The following is a 25,272-nucleotide window of genomic DNA, read 5'->3' on the forward strand; positions in this document are numbered from 1 at the left end:
TGCATCAGCCATTTCTCCACAGAGCTCTGATTGCTTTCAGATGAAAATGACATTAGACTCGGCGATCAGTCTGCATCCTAGCATTTATTGCTGCTGTGATTGTCTTTGCTTCTGGGCATTTTCAGTGGACAGACCTAGAAAATACATCTCTCTGAAAAAAGCGGGGCAATCATGAGTTAGCACCAAGGCTTCCTCAAGTGTGGCACTATTTCCATCTTGGACCAGTTAATTCTTTACTGTGGGGAATGTCCTGTACATCGTAGGATCTTTAGCCACACCCCAGTTTCTCCTCAGCACCTAACTCCTCATTTGTGTAAAACAGCAGCGTCCCCGGGCACCGTGTAATGTCCCAGAGTGGAGGTGGGGAAAAGAGGCAAAATTGCCTCTAGTTGAGAATTACTAGTTTACACTTATTTTTCTAGCAAGGTTTAAATAACTCCCTAATTGTTTTATACTCACACCCACGCACACCATTTTTTTCTTCAAAATGCCACTATCAGGATGACTTTATTCTTCCATCAGATCAGATCAGATCAGTCGCTCAGTCGTGTCCGACTCTTTGCGACCCCATGAATCGCAGCACGCCAGGCCTCCCTGTCCATCACCAACTCCCGGAGTTCACTCAAACTCACGTCCATCGAGTCAGTGATGCCATCCAGCCATCTCATCCTCTGTCGTCCCCTTCTCCTCCTGCCCCCAATCCCTCCCAGCATCAGAGTCTTTTCCAATGAGTCAACTCTTCGCATGAGGTAACCAAAGTATTCTTCCATAGTTTGCATGAAATCTTAGTCCAATCCTACAGTTTTTAATCAGAAGAAAAATCTTATTTCCGAATCAAAATGTACTGGCCAGCAATACAGTAAAAACTGCAAACTCTAATCTAAGTTGGAGTCTCTCCTCTGCCCTTGCTCAGCACTGCTTGGGGCCTGAAGCCTGTAGGGAAGAAAGAACAAGGTCACCTCCTTCTCACCCTGCTCACTCTCGGAAGAACCATTAGAGCTACTTTTGACCTTTTCAGGGCTAAGGTATGGGAAGAGGGGTTGAAGGGAGAGGAACAGATGTCCATGGCATGTACACACGTGACTGTCCCTAGAGTTCTCTGTGTTTGGTGGAAGATCATAGTTGACTGTTTCTCTGGCAGGATACTTTGGTGGCACTCTGGGGGATATGCCGCTGGGAAGCCCCAGTTGTATCCTGTAATGCAGGTGATGTTTCTGTTCTTTTCTGGACTCCTCAGCTCTGGATTTCTGGTGGTCAGCCCTACACAGACTCTCTCTGTTGGATCACACTGCCTTCCATGCTGTCCTCATAGGTGGACATTTTTACAAAGAAAGAGGAAAGTTTTTATTGACATAAATATCTTCAGAAAAAGTACTTTAGTTAAAGATGTAGATGTTAATGAATTGTTGTCAGTCACTCAGCCATGTCCAACTCTTTGTGACCCCATGGACAGCAAATCGCAGAAACTTTGTTACCATCACCCTCAAAAAATGTTTCAAATCATTCGCTTTCTAAAAGTCCCCTCGCATCCTGTCCAATCACTCCTTAAAAGTAGCTATCATCCCAGCTTCTAACATCATAGATGGTTTTAACTGTTTTGTAAATTTTTATGCCTGAAATTATACAGTGCTTTCCTGTGTCTGTTTCTTTCCCATGACATTATACTTACGGAGTCCATTCACATTTTTACATGGGCTAGACATTCATTCTCATTACGGTATGATGTATTAAATGAATAAAGTACAGTTTGTTTATAAATTATGCTATAGATGATAATTTCGATTGCTTTCAATTTGGGGCTATTTATGAACAGTTTCTATAAAAATTCTTATACAGATTTTATATATATATATGTATACCTATCCTTACAATATAAGTTTTTTCATTTACCTCTCCCAGGACCCTGGGAATTTCACTGGTCCTAGACTATTTGTTCTGTGATGCAGGTTTATATAACATGGTAGTGAAAATCACCTCTGAAAACGGCCAAGATTTTTGTTTATTTGTTTTATTTTTAGTCATGAATAATTCCTCTCCCAAGTCAAAGTTTTGGACACATTTCTGGCTTAAATGGTATATTCTTGGTATTGTATTCTTGGTATTGTATTCTTAGTATTGTATTCTTGGTATTATTTTCATGAATAAGGCAGCCTTTTGAGCGTCTCCATCCTACGGAGACTTCAGTTCCTGTCCCTGTCTTCCAGATGGCCTAATGTCACGTACTCCAAACCCTCATGAGCTTAAAATGCTAGCTTTCAGCTCCTGGGTCCCTTATCTGTATCTGCAACTATTTTTGGACTACTGCAAAGTTCAATCGGATTTATCCCTCCGGCTTTCATATCTTTCTTTTTTTCTGATTTATGAGATTTTCTCTTTTTTTCCTCTTCCTTCCCTCTCTTCCTCTCTTTCTCTTTCCTTCTCTCCTCCTTCCTTCCTTTACTATAATTTGTTGACATGCCTCTGTCATAATTTACCCAGCATTTGTGTGTTTATGGTGGAAAGAGTGTCCTCATAAGCATCAGCTCATGTTACGTCAAGCCTAAATTTTTGTAGGTTATATTGTACATTTTTTTTCCTTTGGTCCTTTATCTGTCGAACATATACTCATTTCTCTTATCATTTTGCTACATATTTCCCTCTTCTTATCATAAAAAGACATGAAAAATTGTGACTTGACTTAAACCAAAGTGAAATGTGCTCACTTGTGCTCTGAGAGGCAACACAAATAATACAGATTTCTTATTTTAAAGGTAAATCTCTTTCTAGCTTATAATAAAGAGATTCAATTAAAATGGAATTTTAAGCCTGTATTAAGAGAAAATTTAAAAGGATTTTTATTTTTCAGGTATCTAAAATTTTTGTATGTCACTAGGCAAGTAAAACGGTCATATTTTAATAGTACTTTTATATTCACAGAATGTGATTTTTTAATAATAGTAGTGCTTGGAAGTTATATTAAAATGGTAAATATAGAGACCAATTAGAAATAATATATAAATATAATCATTCAATAGTCCCTTTTTTGTATGTCATTAAACAAATTTTTCTAAAATAATAAAAATTCTCTGGTTTTCCAAAGATATCTGTTAAAAAATAAGCTTGGTGAAGGTGCTGCATGTGCCTCATGGTTTACTAGTATAAAAAGGCAAGGAATTTACTGAAATAAAAGTCATTCTGTAATAGTAAATATTGAAAGGTGGTAAGTAAAAGTCTGGAGCAAGTGATTTTTGTATGACATTAAGTGAAACATTATAATAAACCTTTTATTGTTGAGTATCTTTATGACTATTGTTGTTGAATATATATATATGACAGTAAAACAGTGCATGTAATTAGATAAGCATGTTTCCAACAATATTTATCAAACTCTTATTAGACACAAAACTCTAAAGACCTAGTTTTTACTCTCACAAAATGTGGGGAGAAACAGGCACATAGCATTTACAAGAGGAATACCTTGAATATGCAATTGCACAAAGAAATGGCCAGATCTTTCTATCATCAGTCAGGTAAGACCAGACTTGAAAGATGAGTAAGAATTTGCCAAGCAGATAAATTTGAAAAGGGAGGAGAGTCATAGAGACATGTTTCCTAAACTCATATTTCAAGAGTTTAGGAAAAGACAGTGATGTCAGTACAACTGGAGCATAAAGAAAATAAAAGGGAGTATGTGATTTAGAAGAAATCTTGGTAGTTAGCACTTATCTTTTGCTTTTCCCACCATAAAGGAGGTAAGAGATTTTCCAAGGAGAAAGAAAGCAAGGTTCTCTATTGTAGACTTCAGGTAATAGTTCCTCAGGTTTCAAGAGGGGTCAATGATGCATATGTGAAAGTGGAGATGGAGATGGTATCTCCTACTTGGGTAACTCCTATTGTTGATCACATGCCACTTATCCTGTTTGTGGTGGCCTATGAGAAGGGGACGACAGAGGACGAGATGGCTGGATGGCATCACCGACTCGATGGACATGAGTTTGAGTGAACTCCAGGAGTTGGTGATGGAGAGGGAGGCCTGGCGTGCTGTGATTCTTGGGGTTGCAAAGAGTCGGACACAGCTGAGCAACTGAACTGTACTGAACTGATAGGTTATAAATTGATGAAGTGGGGAAAACCACTAGACCATTCAGGCATGACCTAAATCAAATCCCCTACGACTATCCAGTGGAAGTGAGAAATAGATTTAAGGGGCTAGATCTGATAGACAGAGTGCCTGATGAACTATGGACGGAGGTTCATGACATTGTACAGGAGACAGGGATCAAGACCATCCCCATGGCAAAGAAATGCAAAAGCAAAATAGCTGTCTGAGGAGGCCTTAGAAATAGCTGTCAAAAAAAGAGAAGCGAAAAGCAAAGGCAAAAAGGAAAGACAGACCCATTTGAATGCAGAGTTCCAAAGAATAGCAAGGAGATATAAAAAAGCCTTCTTCAGCAATCAATGAAAAGAATAGAGGAAAACGATAGAATGGGAAAGACTAGCGATCTCTTCAAGAAAATTAGAGATACCATCTTTACATTTCATGCAAAGATGGGCACAATAAAGGACAGAAATGGTATGGACCTAACAGAGGAAGAAGATATTAAGAAGAGGTGGCAAGAATAAACAGAACTGTACAAAAAAGATCTTTACAACCCAGATAATCACGATGGTGTGATCACTCACCTAGAGCCAGACATCCAGGAATGTGAAGTCAAGTGGGCCTTAGGAAGCATCACTATGAACAAAACTAGTGGAGGTGATGGAATTCCAGTTGAGCTATTTCAAATCCTGAAAGATGATGCTGTAAAAGTGCTGCACTCAATATGCCAGCAAATTTGGAAAACTCAGCAGTGGCCACAGGACTGGAAAGGTCAGTTTTCATTCCAATCCTAAAGAGAGGTAATGCCAAAGAATACTCAAACTACTGCACAAGTGCACTCATCTCACACGCTAGTAAAGTAATGCTCAAAATTCTCCAAGCTAGGCTTCAGCAATACGTGAACCATGAACTTCCAGATGTTCAAGCTGGTTTTAGAAAAGTCACAGGAAGCAGAGATTAAATTGTCAATATCCGCTGTATCATAGATAAAGCAAGAGAGTTCCAGAAAAATATCTATTTCTGATTAATTGACTATGTCAAAGCCTTTGACTGTGTGGATCACAATAAACTGTGGAAAATTCTGAAAGAGATGGGAATGCCAGACCACCTGACCTGCCTCTTGAGAAATTTGTATGCAGGTCAGGAAGCAACAGTTAGAACCGGGCATGGAACAACAGACTGATTCCAAGTAGGAAAAGGAGTACGTCAAGGCTGTATATTGTCACCCTGCTTATTTAACTTATTTGCAGAGTACAGCACGAGAAACACGAGTATGGATTAAGCACAAGCTGGAATCAAGATTGCCGGGAGAAATATCAATAACCTCAGATATGCAGATGACACCACCCTTATGGCAGAAGGCAAAGAGGAACTAAAGAGCCTCTTGATGAAAGTGAAAGTGGAGAGTGAAAAAGCCAGCTTAAAGCTCAACATTCAGAAAATTAAGATCATGGCATCCAGTCTCTTCATGGCAAATAGATGGGGAAACAGTGGAAACAGTGTCAGACTTTATTTTTGGGGCTCCAAAATCACTGCAGATGGTGGCTGTAGCCATGAAATTCAAAGACACTTACTCCTTGGAAGGAAAGTTATGACCAACCTAGATAGCATATTAAAAAGCAGAAACCTTACTTTGCCAACAAAGGTCCATCTAGTCAAGGCTATGGTTTTTCCAGTAGTCATATATGGATGTGAGAGTTGGACTATAAAGATATCTGAATGCCAAAGAATTGATGCTTTTGAACTGTGGTGTTGGAGAAGACTCTTGAGAGTCCCTTGGACAGCAAGGAGATCCAGGCAGTCCATCCTAAAGGAAATCAGCCCTGAATGTTCATTGGAAGGACTGATGTTGAAGCTGAAACTCCAATACTTTGGCTACCTGATGCGAAGAGCTGACTCATTAAAAGATCCTGATGCTGGGAAAGATTGAAGGCGGGAGGAAAAGGGGATAACAGAGGATGAGATGGTTGGATGGCATCACCAACTCAATGGACATGAGCTTGAGCAAGCTCCGGGAGTTGGTAATGGACAAGGAGGCCTGGCGTGCTGCAGTCCATGGGTCCTCAAAGAGTCGGACATGACTGAGTGACTGAACTGAACTGAACTGATAGCTTATAAATACTTCTGAATGTCTTGTAATTCCTGGTAATGAAAGAGTGGGTAAACAGCAAGGAAGTTAGAACATAGACTGCAGGGTGGTTTAATAGAGAGACTTTTATAGACTTGTTATATAACCACAGTGTGTATAAATTTGGCAGTATGCAATTTGAACCATCAGTCTATGATTTATGAGAAATCAGCAGCTGGATCTGGACATGAATGTGTTTTTTGAATCGAGGATATAAATTTGTGTGAAGAAAAGTGGTGGCAGCAGACATCATGCTGAATTTGCTACCATCACAGTTTAATCTTTTGCAGACTTCCCAGATAATGCTGTAACAGAGCTAGTGCTTTTAGGTGTGAATTTTCCTCATCTGCATGTACAGCCAGGTATTTGATGGATTAATACATATAATGGAGTTGTCCTTTCTCCATTCTTGCCTTTTTTGGTGGCTCTGAGTATTGGGCAAGTGTTGTGATACAGAGTCAGGTCTGGGCCCCATGCCAAGTTATCTTAGTCACCTCCAGTTGGAATTGACGGGCTGCAACATTTCTTAGGTCAAAAGATCTCGTAGAGATTAACCTCTAACTGTATATGTCCTATATTTTGCTTGCATGATGCTATATCTGCTTTGCAGCCCAATATTCGTGTTGAGGATGACCATAGCTTAGAATGCACGGAGCTTCCAGATATCTTCCATTCTTTATGGAAATCTGTGATGATATGAGGCATGCCAGTTCCTCACAGTAGTGACTTCATGCCAGTAGTCTTAATTACCAGAGATTCTCCTTCCCATCAAACATCAAATTTTAAAATGCTCAGCTGTTTTTCCCTCAAGAGTTATAAGAATTGCATTCTATTTGGTAACTATATATTTTACTTAAATATATCTTTCAGTGTGTTTAGTACTTGCTATCCTTCACACCAGACTGCCTCCCTCGTGCATCCTCTGTTGCTACTTACCTGCTGTTAGTCAAACTAAGCATTTCGGAATCCCTTTTGGAAGAGTGGTGTATTGGGGCCTTATTTCCTGATTTTATGCATATTTGAGAATGTCTTTCTGTTGACTTTAAAAGTGAATAAATTGGCCAGTTTTACATTTCTTTGGTCACCTCTAAAACAGATCTGTCTGTATTTGGGATTTAAGGACGTGTCAGTAAATCAGTTGTAGTAGACATTCCCTAAGTACTCGCTATATGATTAACTATTCCAAGCTCTTATGTGAGCTCGTTTAGTTATTAAATGTGACCCAAAATACTAACAGTGTCCTCCTTTTACTTGCCGTTGGTCACCAGCTAGCAGGTAGTGAGGCTGAAATGTGAACTGATACAGTATTGCTCCAAAGTTCATACCCTTAATTTCCTATGCAACCTTTTGGGTGAATTAAGCTAAAATTTCTGCCTGTGTGACATTAAACATGTTACTTAACTTCCCTGTGCATCAGTTAACTCTATAAAATGGAATCGATAGTACCTCCAAGATTGAGTTAATACATGCAATAGCTTGTAACAGTGGCCAGCACATAGTAAGGGCTTAGTAATTGTTGCTGTTATTATCATCTTAGAGACTGTAATCTTCAGATATGAGCTATGAACAAGCAATCTGATTTCAGTAAATGCTCTTCTGTGCTACAGTATCAATAATTAAGATGCATTTCAGTTAAGTAGGGAAAAGGATTACTCAAAAAGCAGTATTGGAACATAATAGACACTCAATCAATACTTGTTGAATTAATGAGAATTTTCTAAAAGTGTGTATATATTCACTTAACAAATAGATGTTAAATACCTTCTAGATCTGTATAGATAGACTGGAAGGAAACCCAAAAATGAAAGTAGTTGCATGGTAATGAGATTGTAGATAATTTCCTTTTTTTGAATTTATGCAATCTGTTAAAAAAATTCTTGAATGACACAGTTTATGAAACAACTTGACCAGATAACTACTGAATTCTTTTTCATATGTTGAGTTCAAGATACCTACCAGGAGGTGGTTGGAAGGTCAGAGCTTAGGATGAGATTTTGGAGCCATGCACAGATGATGAGATTACCCACATGGTGTTTACAATGGAATACAACATATAAGGTGGAGAAGGAAATGGCAACCCACTCCAGTATTCTTGCCTAGAGAATTCCATGGACAGGGGAGCCTGGTGGGCTACAGTCCATGGGATTGCAGAGTGGGCTGCCATCTATGGGATCGCACAGAGTCGGACACGACTGAAGCGACTTAGCAGCAGCAGCAGCAGAGCACACAGCATACAACATATAAGGCAAAGGCAAAGCTATGGACAGTGGGAACTTAAAAGGAATGGTTGGAAAGAAGATGAAGAGTCAGAAGAGATGTGCTTCACATTAAAAAAGCAGGGGCAGGGGGGACCGGTGGAGAGAGAATTACCCATGGCAGATTGTACAGAAAGTCAAGAAAGAGTCACTGCACTTAAGAACGAAGACATTGTTGATGGCATTACTCTGTTTTATAAGCACAGTGGACATATAAGCCCAGTTCCAATAAGCTGAGGAGTAAAGGTTGAGATGGTTGGATGGCATCACCGACATGAGTTTGAGCAAACTCTGGGAGTTGGTGATGGACAGGGAGGTGTGGTGTGCTGCAGTCCATGGGGTCGCAAAGAGTCAGACATGACTGAGCGACTGAACTGAACTGAAAAGTAAAGGAAACTGATCAAAGGCTGCAAGTGCAGATGACTTTTTCACCAACTTAGATAACAAAGAAAGGGATGAAGTCAAGGAGAATTAAGAGTGAGACACACAGTTCCGTTTGTTTTTTTTTTTTTTCTTGATTATGGAATTTTTGAAATGGAAAAGCTTGAGGAGAAAAGAAGACATCCTTGAAAGGGGAGCAACTGAAGATTTTAGGAGGAAACTGATGGGGAAGGTTTGAAAGCAGGTAGAAAGGAATGGTTTTAGCAACATGCAGTGAGTACCCTCTAATGGGGACATCTTCTCTGAGACACTGAAGGAGGTGCTATTGTAAATCATTTAGAAACGGAAAAGAGACCGCTTAGAAGCATTCCAGCTACAGATGGTTCAGGCTTTTTTCCTGGATGTTTTTGACAGAGGAGTATAGAGAAGAACAGCCTGCCCTTAAACAAGGGCAGTTACATCTCTGAGCACCGTTTAAGTGTGTTCTCTAGAGAGAATGGAAAAATCTTGCTTTCTGTTCTCTCATGAGAAATCAGTGCAGAGTCAAGATAAATTATCATAAATAAATAGATAAACTTACATACACTTTTGGGCTTCTCTGGTGGCTCAAACAGTAAAGAATCAGCCTGCGATGTGGGACACCTAGGTTCAATCTCTGGGTCAGGAAGATCCTCTGGGGGAGGATATGGCAACCCCCTCCAGTATTCTTGCCTGGATAATCCTCATGGACAGAGGAGCCTGGCGGGCTATATTCCGTGGGGTCGCAAAGAGTCGAACGCAAATGAGAGACTAAGCACAGCACAACACAAACACTTTTACTCCCACAGTCATTCCTGTAGCCTGAAAAAATATATATATATATGTATATATAAATTAAACCGGAGTCCAATTAGAAAGTAGCATGCAGTGCATTCCACTAACCTAGAGGGCATAGTTGTGGAGCTTCATAACTGCTCTTTGGAGAGGGGCAAGGGAATGAGCACTAGTGTGTGAGAGTGGTGGTGGTGGTTTAGTCACTGAGTGATGTCTGACTCTTGCAACCCCATGCCCTGTAACCCACCGGCCTCCTCTGTCCATGCAATTCTCTAGGCCAGAATACTGGAGTGGGTAGCCATTCCCTTCTCCAGGAGATCTTCCTGACCCAGGGATCTAACCCAGGTCTCCTGCATTGCAGGGGGATTCTTTATCATCTGAGCCACCAGGGAAGCTCAGTATGTGAGAGTACATGAATAGAAGTTTGTGGAGGAATCCGTTTTGGAGCAAAGACTGTCTGATTTTCTAAAACGTCCCAGGTCAAGAATCATTTTGTTATTAGCTATCTCATAAAACGCGGCCTTTGTGCCATTTATCGTTGCAGCGTAGTCTTTTCTTGCTCAGTTAAATACACATTTAAAGGATCTCTGTGTTCCTTTACTACAAACTTTGGTTAAAAAAATGGATCTGATTTTAATGTCAACTAATACAAAATACTGGGCTTCCTGGGTTCTTCAGTGGTAAAGAATCTACCTGCCAAGCAGGAGAAGTGGGTTCACTCCCTGGGTCAGGAAGATCCTCTGGAAAAGGGAATGGCGACACCCTCCAATATTCTTGCCTGGAGAATCCCATGGGCAGAGGAGCCTGCTGGGCTGCAGTCCTTGGGGTTGCAAAAGAGTCAGATATGACTTAGCAAGTAAACAACAATATAAAATAGTGTAGGAAAATTCCATGGTATTTTAAAATTGAAAATTTCAACTTTTAAAATTATTTTTAAGCAATCTGATGATGTTAAAAGTCTCACAGTCTATTTCATATGAATTCAATGGAAAATAAGAAGTGCCAAAGCAGTAAATATTCTAGTTAATATTTATATGTCTAAGCTGACAATTTTTTTCATTTTTATTTAACCTAAATAGATTGCTCCATGCCTTATTAAATATAACATATTTTGGTTTAAATAATCATCATTGTTGAATATTAAACTTTTTCCCCAGACTTTTTGAAGGGTATAAGTAACCACTTATACAAAAACCCATCACAAAATGAGCACAGGGTCATGTTTTACCCTCATTTCTTCTGTAATTCTCTCCTGTCCTTCATTGAGTTTTTCTCATTGTTTTAAATTGCTCTCACTTTATCATTTCTCCCCATCCTGTTTTCTAATTTTAGCCAAGATAAACAAGACAGTAAAGTCAATACAATCAGTGATAGTTTTTACATGCTATTCAAGTTCATGAGATTCTTTAAGAGTGAATTTGCTCCAAGATTCTCCAAAAGAATTAAGCACATAGATTTTATTAAAGAGTCTATCACAGAGACTTCTTTGTCTATATCTGTTCTCTTGAAGGTTTATATATTAAAAAGAAAAGGTTTTACTAGAACTTGACTATCTTAACACACTAATGCTTATCAGCAACATGTACCTAATCTTGAAATAATGGTGATCTAAAGACATGGTGATCTGCTGACACCATTAATAAGATGCACAGAAATATTTTACAAAAGATGTTTAAAGGAGTTCTGGAATTAGTTTCTAAGATGTGTTCCCCTCATTTAGGCTCCTGAAGGTGCAGGTTTATTGCACAAGGTTAGAGCATTACAAGCATTCAGCTATGCCAAGCAAGAGGCCAGCTGAGACAGTCATGCTCTTGCTAATGTGCACCTCTCCTCTTTTAGTTGTCACTGCATAAGCTTTCCAGCAGTCTTTAGATATTTTAAATAATTGTTCCCTATTTTTTGTTTGTTTTTTTTTTTTTAGGACAGCATAACTACTTATGTGCTGGAAGAAACGATTGCATTGTTGATAAAATCCGCAGAAAAAACTGCCCAGCATGTCGCCTTAGAAAGTGCTGTCAGGCTGGCATGGTTCTTGGAGGTAATGATGATGTTTTCATCAATAACTGTCTGATATTTATATTAACTAAATTCTGTCTGATGTTTGTATTATAAAACCATGGGTCAGAAAATCTTAGTTTTCTTATTTCTATCTTGATTATTGGTGTCTGGATGAAGCAGCTGATACCATTTTATTAACACTGTGGATTTCCAGCAGATTGAAGTTTGTTATAGATACGTAGTAAACTTCAATTTGTCTATATTGCTTGTAAGTAGATGTTATGGGAAGGTCGGGCTTTCCAGGTGGCGCAGTGGTGAAGAATCCGCCTGCCAGTGCAGGAGATGCAAGAGACACGGGTTAGATCCCTGGGTCAGGAAGATACCCTGGAGTAGGAAATGGCAATCTGCCCCAGTATGCTTGCTTGGAAAATTCCATGGACAGAGGAGCCTGGCAGGTTACAGTCCACAGGGACACAAAGAGCTGGATGTGACTGAGCACAGCATGGGAAGTTCACCAGCCTCTCGTTAAGTGACACGGGTTGAAGTGTAGGCTCTGCTGCTCCCCACCATGTGGCCTTGAGTACATCACCAGCCCTTTCTGGGCACCAGTCTCTGTCTGCAAAATGAGAGCAGTGAAGTCTCTTCCAGCTCAAATACCGATTCTGTGAACTGAATAAGTACATTAATCTCCATCTCTTCCTGCCTCCATCAACCCTCCCTTTCGATGACCCTTCCTCATTCTCTTTAAATAACTGAATATTGAGCCCTTACACTTACCAGGTACTATTTTAAGTTCTGGGAGTTCTACAGTGAGCAAAATGGACCAAATCTCAGCCTTCATGGAGCTTACACTCTAGGCAGAGGAGAACAACACATATACATATATATATATATATATATATATATATGTATATACACACACACACACACACACACACAAAAGCAGAGACATTACTTTGCCAACAAAGGTCCGTCTAGTCAAGGCTATGGTTTTTCCTGTGGTCATGTATGGATGTGAGAGTTGGACTGTGAAGAAGGCTGAGCGCTGAAGAATTGATGCTTTTGAACTGTGGTGTTGGAGAAGACTCTTGAGAGTCCCTTGGACTGCAAGAAGATCCAACCAGTCCATTCTGAAGGAGATCAGCCCTGGGATTTCTTTGGAAGGAATGATGCTAAAGCTGAAACTCCAGTACTTTGGCCACCTCATGCAAAGAGTTGACTCATTGGAAAAGACTCTAATGCTGGGAGGGATTGGGGTCAGGAGGAGAAGGGGATGACAGAGGATGAGATGGCTGGATGGCATCCCCAACTCGATGGATGTGAGTTTGAGTGAACTCCAGGAGTTGGTGATGGACAGGGAGGCCTGGCGTGCTGCGATTCATGGGGTCGCAAAGAGTGGGACACTAATGAGTGACTGAACTGAACTGATGTATATATATCAAGTGATGATAAATATTATGCAGTGTATTAAGCAGGGTTCATTAATGGGAATCTCAGAGAGGGGCTTCACTCCTGAACCCTTTACTCTGATTAAAATTTTCATTTTAGTCATTTCCTAAGCAGTAATATCTCTAAAATCCTGAATTTGATGTAGTAGTTCTAATTTTTCTACAACGAGCTTTTAAAATTCATGATTTGTTGAATACATATCTAATAAACCACCGGCCACAGTTCATATACCATAAATGGTATCTGTTACCTTCTGAGAAGGAGTGTATGAGACCAACATTTTTTGACTGCTCACTGTGTTAAGCACCCTACTTAGTTCTGTCTCTACAGCCTGTGAACATGTACAGTCTAATCCCTAATAAATAATTGTTAAACAGAAGAGTGAGTGATTTAAGAGTGGCGCCAAACATTATTATGCAGATAAAACAAAAGAATGAATTAATTCTATCTGAGGGAGCTGGCAAAAGCTTCCGAGAGGAGGCTTTCAAAGAATGAATACACATGTTATCAATGAAAATGGAGAAGAGTATTTACAATGAAAAACATGATGCACTGTAGTGATGATTTTTCTGGAAAGTCAGTTGTTTAGTGGGAACAACAAGAAATGAAGCTTGAAAGTTACCTTGGCCCAGCTGGGTTCTGGAGGTTGAACTCTGTTCTGTATGCAGTAGAACCAGTGATCTTTCTAACAAACTGTGGACCATCCATGGAATAGAGCCCACATTTCTAAGTGCAGCACACCAGCCCTTTCCGCACCAAGTAACTGCCCTCTCTTTTTCTAAGCCCTTCTCCCACCAGTCCTGGGGGAACCCTACCCTCCAGTCACCAACACTCACCTGTCTTTGCACACTTTTGATTTTTGCCTGCACTGTTCTTAAACTCCTTGTGAACTGTTGTATTTCCTTCACATTAAGTTCAAGCATCATATTTTTTGTGAAATCTTCCCATCTGCATAGTCACTGCAGAGATAGGGGTGGGGACAGTTAAATGTAGTGCTTTTCATGTCTCCGGAGGCTGAGTGTCCTTGAGTCAGCCTGGATTGGACCTTGCACTACCGATACTTACTTCTGCATTCCTGCCCTTCCAAGGGGAGACTGACCCAAGTGGGAGTGATGAGACCCAGCAGTTCCCCCTCATCCCAGCCCACACGAGGGACCAGAAATTCACTTTCTCTCTCTCCTCCCACAGTTTCTTGTATTTACATTCTTCTTTGTACTTCCCTCCTTGTTTTATAACTATTTACTTGTATCCCATTCAACGATTTCTCCTAATCCAAGTTTGAGTTGTTTACAAACAGGAATTTCATTTTAGTGTTTCAGCACCAAAGTACTTGTTTAAGAAGTGCTCACTAATATCTGTGACGATTATTTTAAAGTCAGAATCTGCCTGCCAATGCAGGAGATATATGAGATACTGGTTTGATCCATGAGTCAGGAAGATCCCCTGGAGAAGGAAATGGCAACCCACTCTGGTAGTCTTTTTTTTTTTTTAATTTATATTTTATTGAAGGGTAATTGCTTTACAGAATTTTGCTGTTTTCTGTCAAACCTCAACTCATTATTCGAGAAATGCAAATCAAAACTACGATGAAATATCACTCTGGTATTCTTGCCTGAAAGGTCACATGGACAGAGGAGCCTGGCAGGCTACAGTCCATGGGGCTGCAAAGAGTTGGACTTGACTCCGCACACAACGTACTTGCATGCATTCTTGAATATAAGGTCCAATGTAGCCATTACTAGAACTCAAGAAAGAGTGATTGGAGGAGGCAAAGGGGATGTGGTTTCATGTAGTGTTTTTCATTTTGAGGAAAGGCGCTAGCCCTTAAGCAGTCTTCCATTCCATGACTGAATTTATTTTACTGGTCTCAACTGTTATAATGGAAAAGTGATTTAAGATGCACTAGTGTAAAAATGATGAGACACCTAGCCACTGAGAAACTTGAGTTTGTTCAGAAGAGAGATTTGGGGGTTCCAACCAGCAACAAAATAGATGCTCAGTAAGAAACAGAGTGATGAGGAGAAGAGAACTTCAGAGAAGACTCGGAACCAGGATGCAGGGGGAGGGTTCGAGTCTAGGGACAGAGCGTAAAGCAGCATCAGAGCAGGGTCAGCAGCAACAAACATCCTTGTACCTGTGACTTTGTGTGTACCAACTGAGAAGTCCTCTAGGCTGTATATCTAGAAAGCTAGTCAATTTCTGGTTCACTGGGATATTGTGTACCTTTAAACTTACTGTTACCTAATCACCAAATTACCCTCCAGCTTCTTTGCTTCTACCAGTGTTTGAGAGCTCTTGTTGTTATGATGTTATGTATCCTTACCTGTGTTTTCAGCCTTTTAAATTCTTCTAATTTGATGGTCCTAAAATTTATATCTAATTTTGTTTTAATTTGTGTGTCCCAGATTATGGTGAGAGAAAATATTGCTGTATTTCTTGGCCGCTTGTACTTCCTGTTCTATGATTTAGCTATCCATAGTTATTGGCCATTTTTCAACAGTATTGTCTTTTTTGTTACTGATTGATACAACTTACATCTGTACTCTCCTAATTCTGTATTAGCTACATACAATTTATGTCTTGACTTTTTACCTTGTTTATAATATCTTTTTTCTAATTTTTATATGATCATATGTGTCAGTATTCTCCCTTTATGTTTCTTAGCCCTGAAATTGTATAGATAATTTACTGAATATCATCTAAACTCTTAAAAGTTTATTTTTATATTCAAGTCCTTAACTTTCCTACAAGTATCTTTTTTTTATGTAGGGAGACAAGAATGAAACTTTATTTTCTATATGGATAACCAATTGCCAGAGCACATTTACGGATAAATGGTTTTCAGTAGTTTTTGATGCTGCAGTCCTATAGAAGTAAACATGTTCCGAGCCTCCACACTGCCTCAGATCTATTCACAAGTAAATTATACATATGTACTACTATCAAATTATATATTAATGATACTTATTTCTTTTTATTCCCTTACTAAAATATAAGTATTTTTCTAGTACTCCAGTTACAAATTCCACTGGAACTTGTAGTGCTATATCTGATGTATATCAAAATTACATATGTATTTACTTCTCTTCCTGGTTTCTCTGATCTGTTGCATTGTTTATACCTGAACCACTACCACACACTCTGAAGTCGTATAGCTCTCAAACTGTGTTTCAATACCTGGTAGAATAAGTCTCCCTAAATTGCACTTTTTCCAAATTATTGGCTTTTCTTGGCCCTCTGAATTGTACTTAAAAAGTTTGATGCTTAAAAGGTTTATTCACAATGGTATTTAACACTTAAAAACATGAGTTCTAACCCCTGGGTCTTAGTTATATATCAAAATTCTTTGCCTCTTTTTTTCCCATCAAATAATCTTTAAATCCTGTGGTCATCATCACAAACTGGGAAATACCATTTAATTATTTCATAAGTGGCTCTTCACAGAGGTTTATTAGAAAGAAGCTGGCAGCACACTCTTTTATGTCTGTCCTGATGTTGTTCTTCCTGAGAGAGTCAGTGGCAAGGGTCTGGGAATCAGTAATCCAACTCCTAGAAATCAGGAAGAAGGTAGTAAATTCACTGGATCAGATTCTAATTACTAGCCCTGTGTTAAAATTCTGGAGTAAGGGAGGATGTACTTGTGGTCTTTTGAGAATGAGAACTTCTTTTTCATGATGATGAGAAGTGCTCAAAGTTCAATTCTTCAATAATTAGAAGAGTTTCACTGAAGTAATAATTGCCTCGACATTACTGAAGATAGAGCCTGTGTTCTCCCCCTCCCTTCTTTCCATGCATCCTTCCTTCTTTTCTTCTTTCCTCTTCATGTTTGTCACTTTTCTGAGGTTTTGCATTCCTAATGTAATTGTTGTTCAGTCGCTTAGTCATGTCCAGCTCTTTGTGACCCCATGGACTGCAGCACGCCAGGCTTCTCTGTCCTTCACCATCTCCTGGAGCTTGCTCAAACTCATGTCCATTGAGTCAGTGATGCCATCCAGCCATCTCATCCTCTGTCATCCCCTTCTCCTCCCACCTTTGATCTTTCCCAGCATCAGGGTCTTTTCAAACGAGTCAGCTCTTCTCATCAGGTGGCCAAAGTGTTGGAGTTTCAGCTTCAGCATCAGTCCTTCCAATGAATATTCAGGACTGATTTCTTTTAGGATGGACTGGTTGGATCTCCTTGCAGTCCAAGGGACTCTCAAGGGTCTTCTCCAACACCACAGTTCAAAAGCATCAATTCTTCAGCTCTCAACCTTTTTTATTATCCAGTTCTAGTACATGACTACTGGAAAAACCATAGCCTTGACAAGACAGACGTTTGTCAGAAAAGTGATGTCTCTGCTTTTTAATACGCTGTATGGGTTTGTCACAGCTTTTCTTCCAAGGAGCAAGCATCTTTTAATTTCATGGCTGCAGTCACCATCTGTAGTGATTTTGGAGCCCAAGAAAATAAAGTCTGACATTGTTTTCATTGTTTCCCCATCTATTTACCATGAAGTGATGGGACCAGATGCTAATATAGAGTCATTTGAATAACAATAGATGAACCAGAAGAGAACATTGACTATTGTAAACAATGCTGCAATGAACATGTATTTTCTAGTTAGTTTTTTTTTTTTCCTTCAGATAAATACCTAGAAATGACATTACTGGATTATATGGTAGTTCTACTTTTAGTTTTTATTTGAAAACTTCCATGCTGTTTTTCCAATTTAAATTCCCACCAACAGTGCATGAGAGTTCCCTTTTCTCCACATCCTCATCAAAACTGTTATTTCTTGTCTTTTTGATGATAGGCATCATGACGGGTGTGAGGTAATGTCTCAGTGGGTTTTAATTTGCACTACCCTGATATTAGTGATATTGAGCAACTGTTCTTGGCCATCTCTATGTCTTCTTTGGAACAGTGCCTATTTAGATCCTTTAACTGTTTTTCAATTAGATATATGATTTGCCAATATTTTCTCCCATTTAGTACTTAACCTTTTCAATGCAACATTATTTACAATAGCTATGACATGGAAACAACCCAAGTGTCTATTGATGGGTGAGTAGATAAAGAAAATATGAGGTATATTATATATATATATATATATATATATATGTATGTATGTATACACACACAGTGAAATATTATTCAGCAATAAAAAATGTCATTTTTGGCAACATGGATTGGTTGGACCTTAAGGGCATTATTCTAAGTGAAATAAATCAGTGAAAGATAAATACTGTATTATCTCCCTTATATGTGGACCATAAAAAATGAGCTCAGAGATAGAGGACAAATTGTTGGTTCCCAGAGGCAGGCAATGGGGGTGGTGAAATGCGTGAAAATGGCCAAAAGGTACAGAGTTTCAGTTATGAAATTAATAAGTCAGGGCTTTCCTTGTGGCTCGGTGGTAAAGAATCCACCTTCCAATGCATGAGATGCTGGTTCAGTCCCCGGGTCAAGAAGATCCCCTGGAGAAGTAAATGGCAACCCCCTCAAATATTCTTGCCTGGGAAATCTCATGGACAGAAGACACTAGTGAGCTACGGTTCTTGGGGTCACAAAAGAGTTGGATACAACTCAGCAACTAACCAACAATGTAATGTACAACTTGGTGACTAAGGCTAATACTCGATATTGTATGGTATACTGTATTGTATATTTTAAAGATGCTAAGTGGGTAGGTTTTAAAATTCTTATCACAAGAATAAAATGATTAGTAGCTATGTATGAGATGGATGTTAACTAGACTTTATTGTCGTGATCATTTCGCAATATACACAAATAATAAATCATTCTGTGATACATCTAAAACGAATATATCAATTTTGCCTCAGTGAAAAAGAGAGAACATGAAAATATTTAAAAGAGTTAACAAAATCTTATGATAGAGTATCAAAGGTCAGAAATATTAGTGTTTCTTACATGTCATGACGTAGATTTGCAGGTTTGCTTCAGCAGCTATGGTCTGGTTATGAGAATTATGTTTGAGTTACTTGGCCTCTGAGTTGCATATGATTCTTGTTTTTAATGACTCACTTCCCTTACCTTCACTAGGTCACAGTGAACTTTTGCATTTTGTTCATTGCTGTACAGTACTGAGTAGGAAAGATAGTTATACTCTGAAGGACGGTAATATATCTTCTAGTTTAAGTGTTCTACTTCTAACTTGTTTCCTTTAGAAAATATTTTGTGTAACAACTCATAAATTTTTTTTTCTGAAATGAATATAGCTCTGTATCTTGTATTTATTGTAAAAATGTTAGACTATTATAAACATACTTAGCTCTTTCAAAAATAAGTAGCCTTCTACATAAAAGAATGATTAAATGCATGGTTATATTGCTGATTTTTTAAAGCTGGAGACTATTTTTATAGGTTTGTTTTTGTTTTGTTTTGTTGGTAGAGAGGCTTATCCTCAAATTTTAAAAGGTTATGTTTGAAAGCAGTTTCTCTCTTACCTCCTCCTACACCTAGATTGGCTTCATTCTCTTGGCAAAGAGCTGCAGCTTTCTGGGCTGCAAGATTGTGTGGTAAAGTGTTTTGTTTTTTCCTCCTTCTACACTTGAAGACAACAGAGCCTCAATTTATTTTCTGAAGAATTCCAAAATTCATAACTTTGGGACGCTGAAAAGTACCTTTTCTGGAAGTTCAGATGCCTCCTCTATGCTTGTGATTACTATTTAAAAAATGAAATCTATCCTCTCTAATGCAGGAGTTGCTGTGGGTGATGCCTGCCATCTACGTCTTTAGAACTCTCGTGGTCTTCCTCTGATGAGCACCTCCTTTTCCACCCAAACCCTAGACTTTGCATCACCAACCCCTGCAGAGACAGTACTCACACTGCTTCCCCACGTTGGCGTATTGAAGCCTGTAGCTAAATAATGTATTTTGGTCGCTGCCCTAAACTTCATCCCATAAACACTTGGTAAGGATATTCCTTAGAGTATTCATTCTCACTTCTTTGCTTCAAGTTTTATGGGAGTTTGGAAGGGCTGCTTTTGTGGCTGCCAGCCTGGACAGTTCAGCTGTGTCTATCAGTATCTCCTATTCTCTAGACACAGTAAAAATTTAGGGTTGAAGGGTACAAGGATTCCCTTCTATTTGCAGTCTGGCTTGTTTGAAAGATGGAGACATTTACTCTTTTAAAAATTCAACTCTAATATACTTGTTTGGCAAGTATCTATTTAAATCTTATACTTCCTATTCTCTAGCATTTTTGAAGTATTTTGATATGGGAAGTAGAATTAGATCCTGAAGGAGGAAAGACAAGCTAAGTCAGTGCTGCAAGGGGTTGTGAGAGCATAGTCCCAGTGAACTGATCCCAGAAACATCATGCTTATGCTAATCCAAAGTAACTGCATGTATCTAGACATAATCTACTGTAGGGGTAGTTGCTGGTAAATTGACCCAAACTACAGCATCAAGTACGGATGTGAGAGTTCGACCATAAAGAAGGCTGAGTGCCAAAGAATTGATGCTTTTGAACTGTGGTGTTGGAGAAGACTCTTGAGAGTCCCTTGGCCTGCAAGGAGATCAAACCAGTCCATCCTAAAGGAAATCAACCCTGAATATTCACTGGAAGGACTGATGCTGAAGCTGAAACTCCAGTGCTTTGGCCGCCTGATGCAAAGAGCCGATGCACTGGGAAAGACCCTAATGTTGGGAAAGATTGAGGGCAGGAGGAGAAGGTGGTGACAGAGGATAAGATGGTTGGATGGCATCACCGATTCCATGGGCATGAGTTTGAGCAAACTTTGGGAGATAGTGAACAGGGAAGCCTAGTGTGCTACAGTTCATGGGGTCACAAAGAGTCAGATACAACTTAGCGGCTAAGCAATAACAACAGTGATGCTTACTATAATCCTCATAATGTCAAAGGATTTGCACCATTACTTGTCTACTGATCTTTACCCTCTATTTCCCCATTTGATTCTCAGAAAGCATTCTGGCTGTCATAAAATTTCTATTTCAGTATCCTACATAAAATTCTTCACTTACTTCTACTTAGCAGGTCCAGGATTATCTTGTGAGATTTTATATCTCCATTCAATATAAAATATTTTTGCCAGAAGTAAGACAAATAGCACAAAGAAAGGCCCAGCCAAGTAAACAGCACTCATTTTCAAACATGATCTAGAAATAATACTCAGTATTATTTTACTCAGTCTAGTAGATTACCTACATATTTACCTATTTGCTTGATTTTTTTTCTAATTCACAAAGTCATCCAGTTTATTTTTGAAATAAACTTTATAAGTTCCTTCTGTAAGAATTTGTGATACTCATTCACTCTTTATATTTCAGAAAATATCTCTATTGCACTTTTAATTAATAATTTTGCTGGTTATAAAACTGAGGGTTGAATTTTTTTCCCTCTACTCCTTACTAATGGAAAGGAAATGGCAACCCACTCCAGTATTCTTGCCTAGAGAATTCCATGGACGGAGGAGCCTGGCAGGCTACACTCGATAGAGTCACAAAAAGTCAGACATAACTGAGTGAGTATCCATACCACCCCTAACTAACGCTGCTGCTGCTGCTAAGTCACTTCAGTCATGTCCGACTCTGTGCGACCCTATGGACAGCAGCCCACCAGGCTCCCCCGTCCCTGGGATCCTCCAGGCAAGAATACTGGAGTGGGGTGCCATTTCCTTCTCCAATGCATGAAAGTGAAAAGTGTAAGTGAAGTTGCTCAGTAGTGTCCGACTCTTTGCAACCCCATGGACTGCAGCCTACCAGGCTCCTCCGTCCATGGGATTTTCCAGGCAAGCGTAGTCTGCTCTTTTTGCTTGTATAATTTTTTCTGAGAGTTCTCCCATGTATCTAATAGTAGTTTCTGGAGGTAATAATTTCTCTGAATTTGTAGACAATGTTTTTTATACTTGGTTCTCCAATTTCACTCTAACATAACTAGTTTTAAATTTAGTTTTATTTGTTCTACTGGAAATCATTGTAACTTCTAAATCTGGGAATTTATGTCTTCTATAACTGCCAGAAGCGTTGAAAGCATCCCAGTATTCTTCAAATATTTCCTTCCTTTTCATTGCCTCTTTCTCCCTCCAGACTACCTCTTAGACATATATTAAGTTAGTGCATGTGTCTTCCGTATCTCACTTTTCCTGTTTCGTTGTCTTTCTGAGCTATATTCTGTGTAATTTCATCAGTTCTGGCTTCCAGTTCACCATTCTTTCATTTTAGTGTTTTTTTTTTTTTTAAACATTCTACATGGTTCATTTATAAATTTACCTATTTCTTTTTAACTAGCATTTCCATTTCTGGTGTTTTCATTACTTATTATATATTTTTAATAATTATAAAATATCTATTGCAAATATTTGTATTCAGTAATTTCAGAGCCCCATAGCTCATCATATAGTTGTGCTCTTCTGGTGTGGTGGTTAAAAATATATCCTTGATTATGGATATGGTTTCTCAATGAGTTTTAATTTTTTGTAAAATTCTGTGTGACCTTAATTGAGGGAGTTTCTCTCAGAGAGAATTTTCATTTTCTTCTTCCAGTTACGATAGGGATTTCACCAGCAAAGGACCACTTTTCACATTTACTTTTTGCCTCTGTGTTCCCCATACCTTGCAGGTAGAAGTTAGAGTATAGCATCAGAACAGTAGGGTTTGATTTCAATTTCTCCGCTAACAGCTGCTGGACCTCAGGCACCTACACCGCTTTTCACATCTCTATTTTCATTTCTATTGTGACCACCTAGTGAGAGTTATTGTGAAGGTAAATGAAATGATGCATCTAAAGCATACAGAACAATGGCTGGCATGCAAAGATTTCTGAGTGGTAGCTTAAAACAGCCTTTATTCTTAACATCATTTAGTGCAGACTATCACTGGCAGACTAAGGGTTTAACTTTACTGCAAAAGCTATTCTTATTTCTTTTATTGTTTCATTATTTCTTTGTAGGAACCTTTGAAAAATCAATGCAGATATCTTGGAATTGAAATTAATTTACACAGTCATAGCTAATAGAGGTATTTACTTAACATAATAGTTATTAAATAGTCGTCATATGTACTTAATGTTTTTAAGCCTTGTTTCCCATGGGAACATGAGCTGAAAGGAATGATATATATTTTACATGGCAAAAATTTTTTCTAAATGATTGAAAATATTCTTTAGTTGAAGATTTGGGAGTTTTGATTTTTTTTCTTTTAGAGGAGAATGTCCTATTCATATTGATTTTTATAAGTGCTTTGATAAGCTGTTTGGGATAGAGCCTGTGACCCCAGGAGCATGCTGGGTTATGGAAGATATTTGCTAATTTTATCCATCAAAGGCAACGAGGAGAATTTGTGTGGTTTAGGATGAAGAGAAGGACGTAGGAGAAGTGAGGTGAAAAGGGAAGGTGAAAGTGAGATGCTTACTGCGTGTACCACTTCCCATGGCCTTCCAAATCTTCACTAAGATTCTATTAAAGTGTGGGAAATGTGTATATGGCCCTTCCCGTGAAATCTGTATGTAATGCCATTGTCTTTTTTATTGAAGTGTAGTTGATTTAGAGTATTGTGTTAGTTTCAGGTGACATAGCAAAGTGGTTCAATAACATGTATTTTTTAGAGTATTTTCCATTATAGGTTATTATAACATATTGAATATAGTTCCCTGTGCTATACAGTAAATCTTTGTTATTTATTTTATGTACAGTTGTTTGTGTCTGTTAATCTCATACTCCTAATTTATCCCTCCCTCCTTTTTATAACCATAAGTTTGTTTTCTGTGTCTATAGTTTGTGTCTATTGTATATTTAGATTCATTTATATTATTTTTTAGATTCCACATGTAAGTGATATCATATATTTGTCTTCCTCTGACTTACTTCACTTAGTATAATATTCCCTAGGTCCATCCATGTCGCCACAAATGACAATATTTCATTCTTTATATGACTGAGTAGTATTCCACTGTGTGAAAGTGTGTGTGTGTGTGTGTGTGTGTATCACATCTTCTTTATCCATTCATCTGTTGAAGGACATTTAGGTTGCATCCATGTCTTGGATATTGTAAATAATGCTGCTATGAACATTTGCATTTTTTTCAAATTAGAGTTTTTGTCTTCTGACAAGGGCTTAATATCCAAAATATACAAGCAGTTTATATAACTCAATATTAAAAAGTCCAATCAAAAAGTGGACGGAAGACCTAAATAAATATTTCTCCACCAATGGCCAACAGGCATATAAAAAGATGCTCAACATCACTAATTATTAAAGAAATGCAGTCAAAGCCACAAAGAGGTACCACCTCACATTGGTCAGAAGACCATCATCAAAAAGTCTACAAAAATAAAGGCTGGAGAGAGTGTGAAGGAAAGGGAACCCTCATACACTGTTGGTGGGGATGTAAATTGGTGTAATCACTGTGTAAAACAATATGGAGGTTTGTTTTTTTTTAAAGGAAAAATAAAACTAAAAATAGACCTACTTATAGGATCCAGCAATCCCATTCCTGGGCATACTGTGCCACTGTCCATAGGCTTCTAATTTAACTGATAATAAATGTGCTAGTCTAATTTATTTTTCTTTATTGATCATCTGCTTCTTTTTCCTGACTGTGTGTTTCTTAATCCTCGATTTTCAGTAATTTCATCAAGATTTCAGTTCAGTTCAGTCTCTCAGTTGTGTCCGACTCTTTGCGACCCCATCAATCGCAGCACGCCAGGCCTCTCTGTCCATCACCAACTCCCGGAGTTCACTGAGACTCACGTCCACTGAGTCAGTGATGCCATCCAGCCATCTCATCCTCTGTCGTCCCCTTCTCCTCCTGCCCCCAGTCCCTCCCAGCATCAGAGTCTTTTCCAATGAGTCAACTCTTTGCATGAGGTGGCCAAAATACTGGAGTTTCAGCTTTAGCATCATTTCTTCCAAAGAAATCCCAGGGCTGATCTCCTTCAGAATGGACTGGTTGGATCATCAAGATTTAGCTCTAGCTTAATCTATTTTCTTAAAACAAAGTAAGCTCCTCTGTGTCTGAAAATTTGAGTTTCCTTAGATATTAGCAAAGTATTCTCTTAATATTACCTTTGAATCTTTTTTCCTGTTTCATGTTTTCTCTTTTTCATGATCCCCAAGAATAATCTATATGTTGATTCTCTATTTATCTGTCTTTTATATCTACCTTCTTTTCTCTATTAACATTTTAATCCTTTGAAACTTCATTTGA

At 38.6% G+C, this 25,272-nt stretch overlaps 1 protein-coding gene across 3 annotated transcripts in view; it reads left to right on the forward strand.

Annotated features, from left to right (window-relative positions):
- The window catches only part of PGR (progesterone receptor), a 128,218-nt gene that overhangs the window by 44,583 nt on the left and 58,363 nt on the right, over window positions 1-25,272 (forward strand). For 2 of the 3 annotated variants that reach the window (XM_061440138.1, XM_061440140.1), the window contains exon 3: window positions 11,577-11,693. The exons of the other annotated variant lie outside the window; for it this stretch is intronic. In XM_061440138.1, the coding sequence (XP_061296122.1) occupies window positions 11,577-11,693 (117 nt within the window). The remainder of the gene's footprint in view (window positions 1-11,576; window positions 11,694-25,272) is intronic. 3 annotated transcript variants of the gene reach the window in all.

Source organism: Bos javanicus, chromosome 15, assembly GCF_032452875.1.
Source record: "Bos javanicus breed banteng chromosome 15, ARS-OSU_banteng_1.0, whole genome shotgun sequence".
NCBI lineage: Eukaryota > Metazoa > Chordata > Mammalia > Artiodactyla > Bovidae > Bos > Bos javanicus.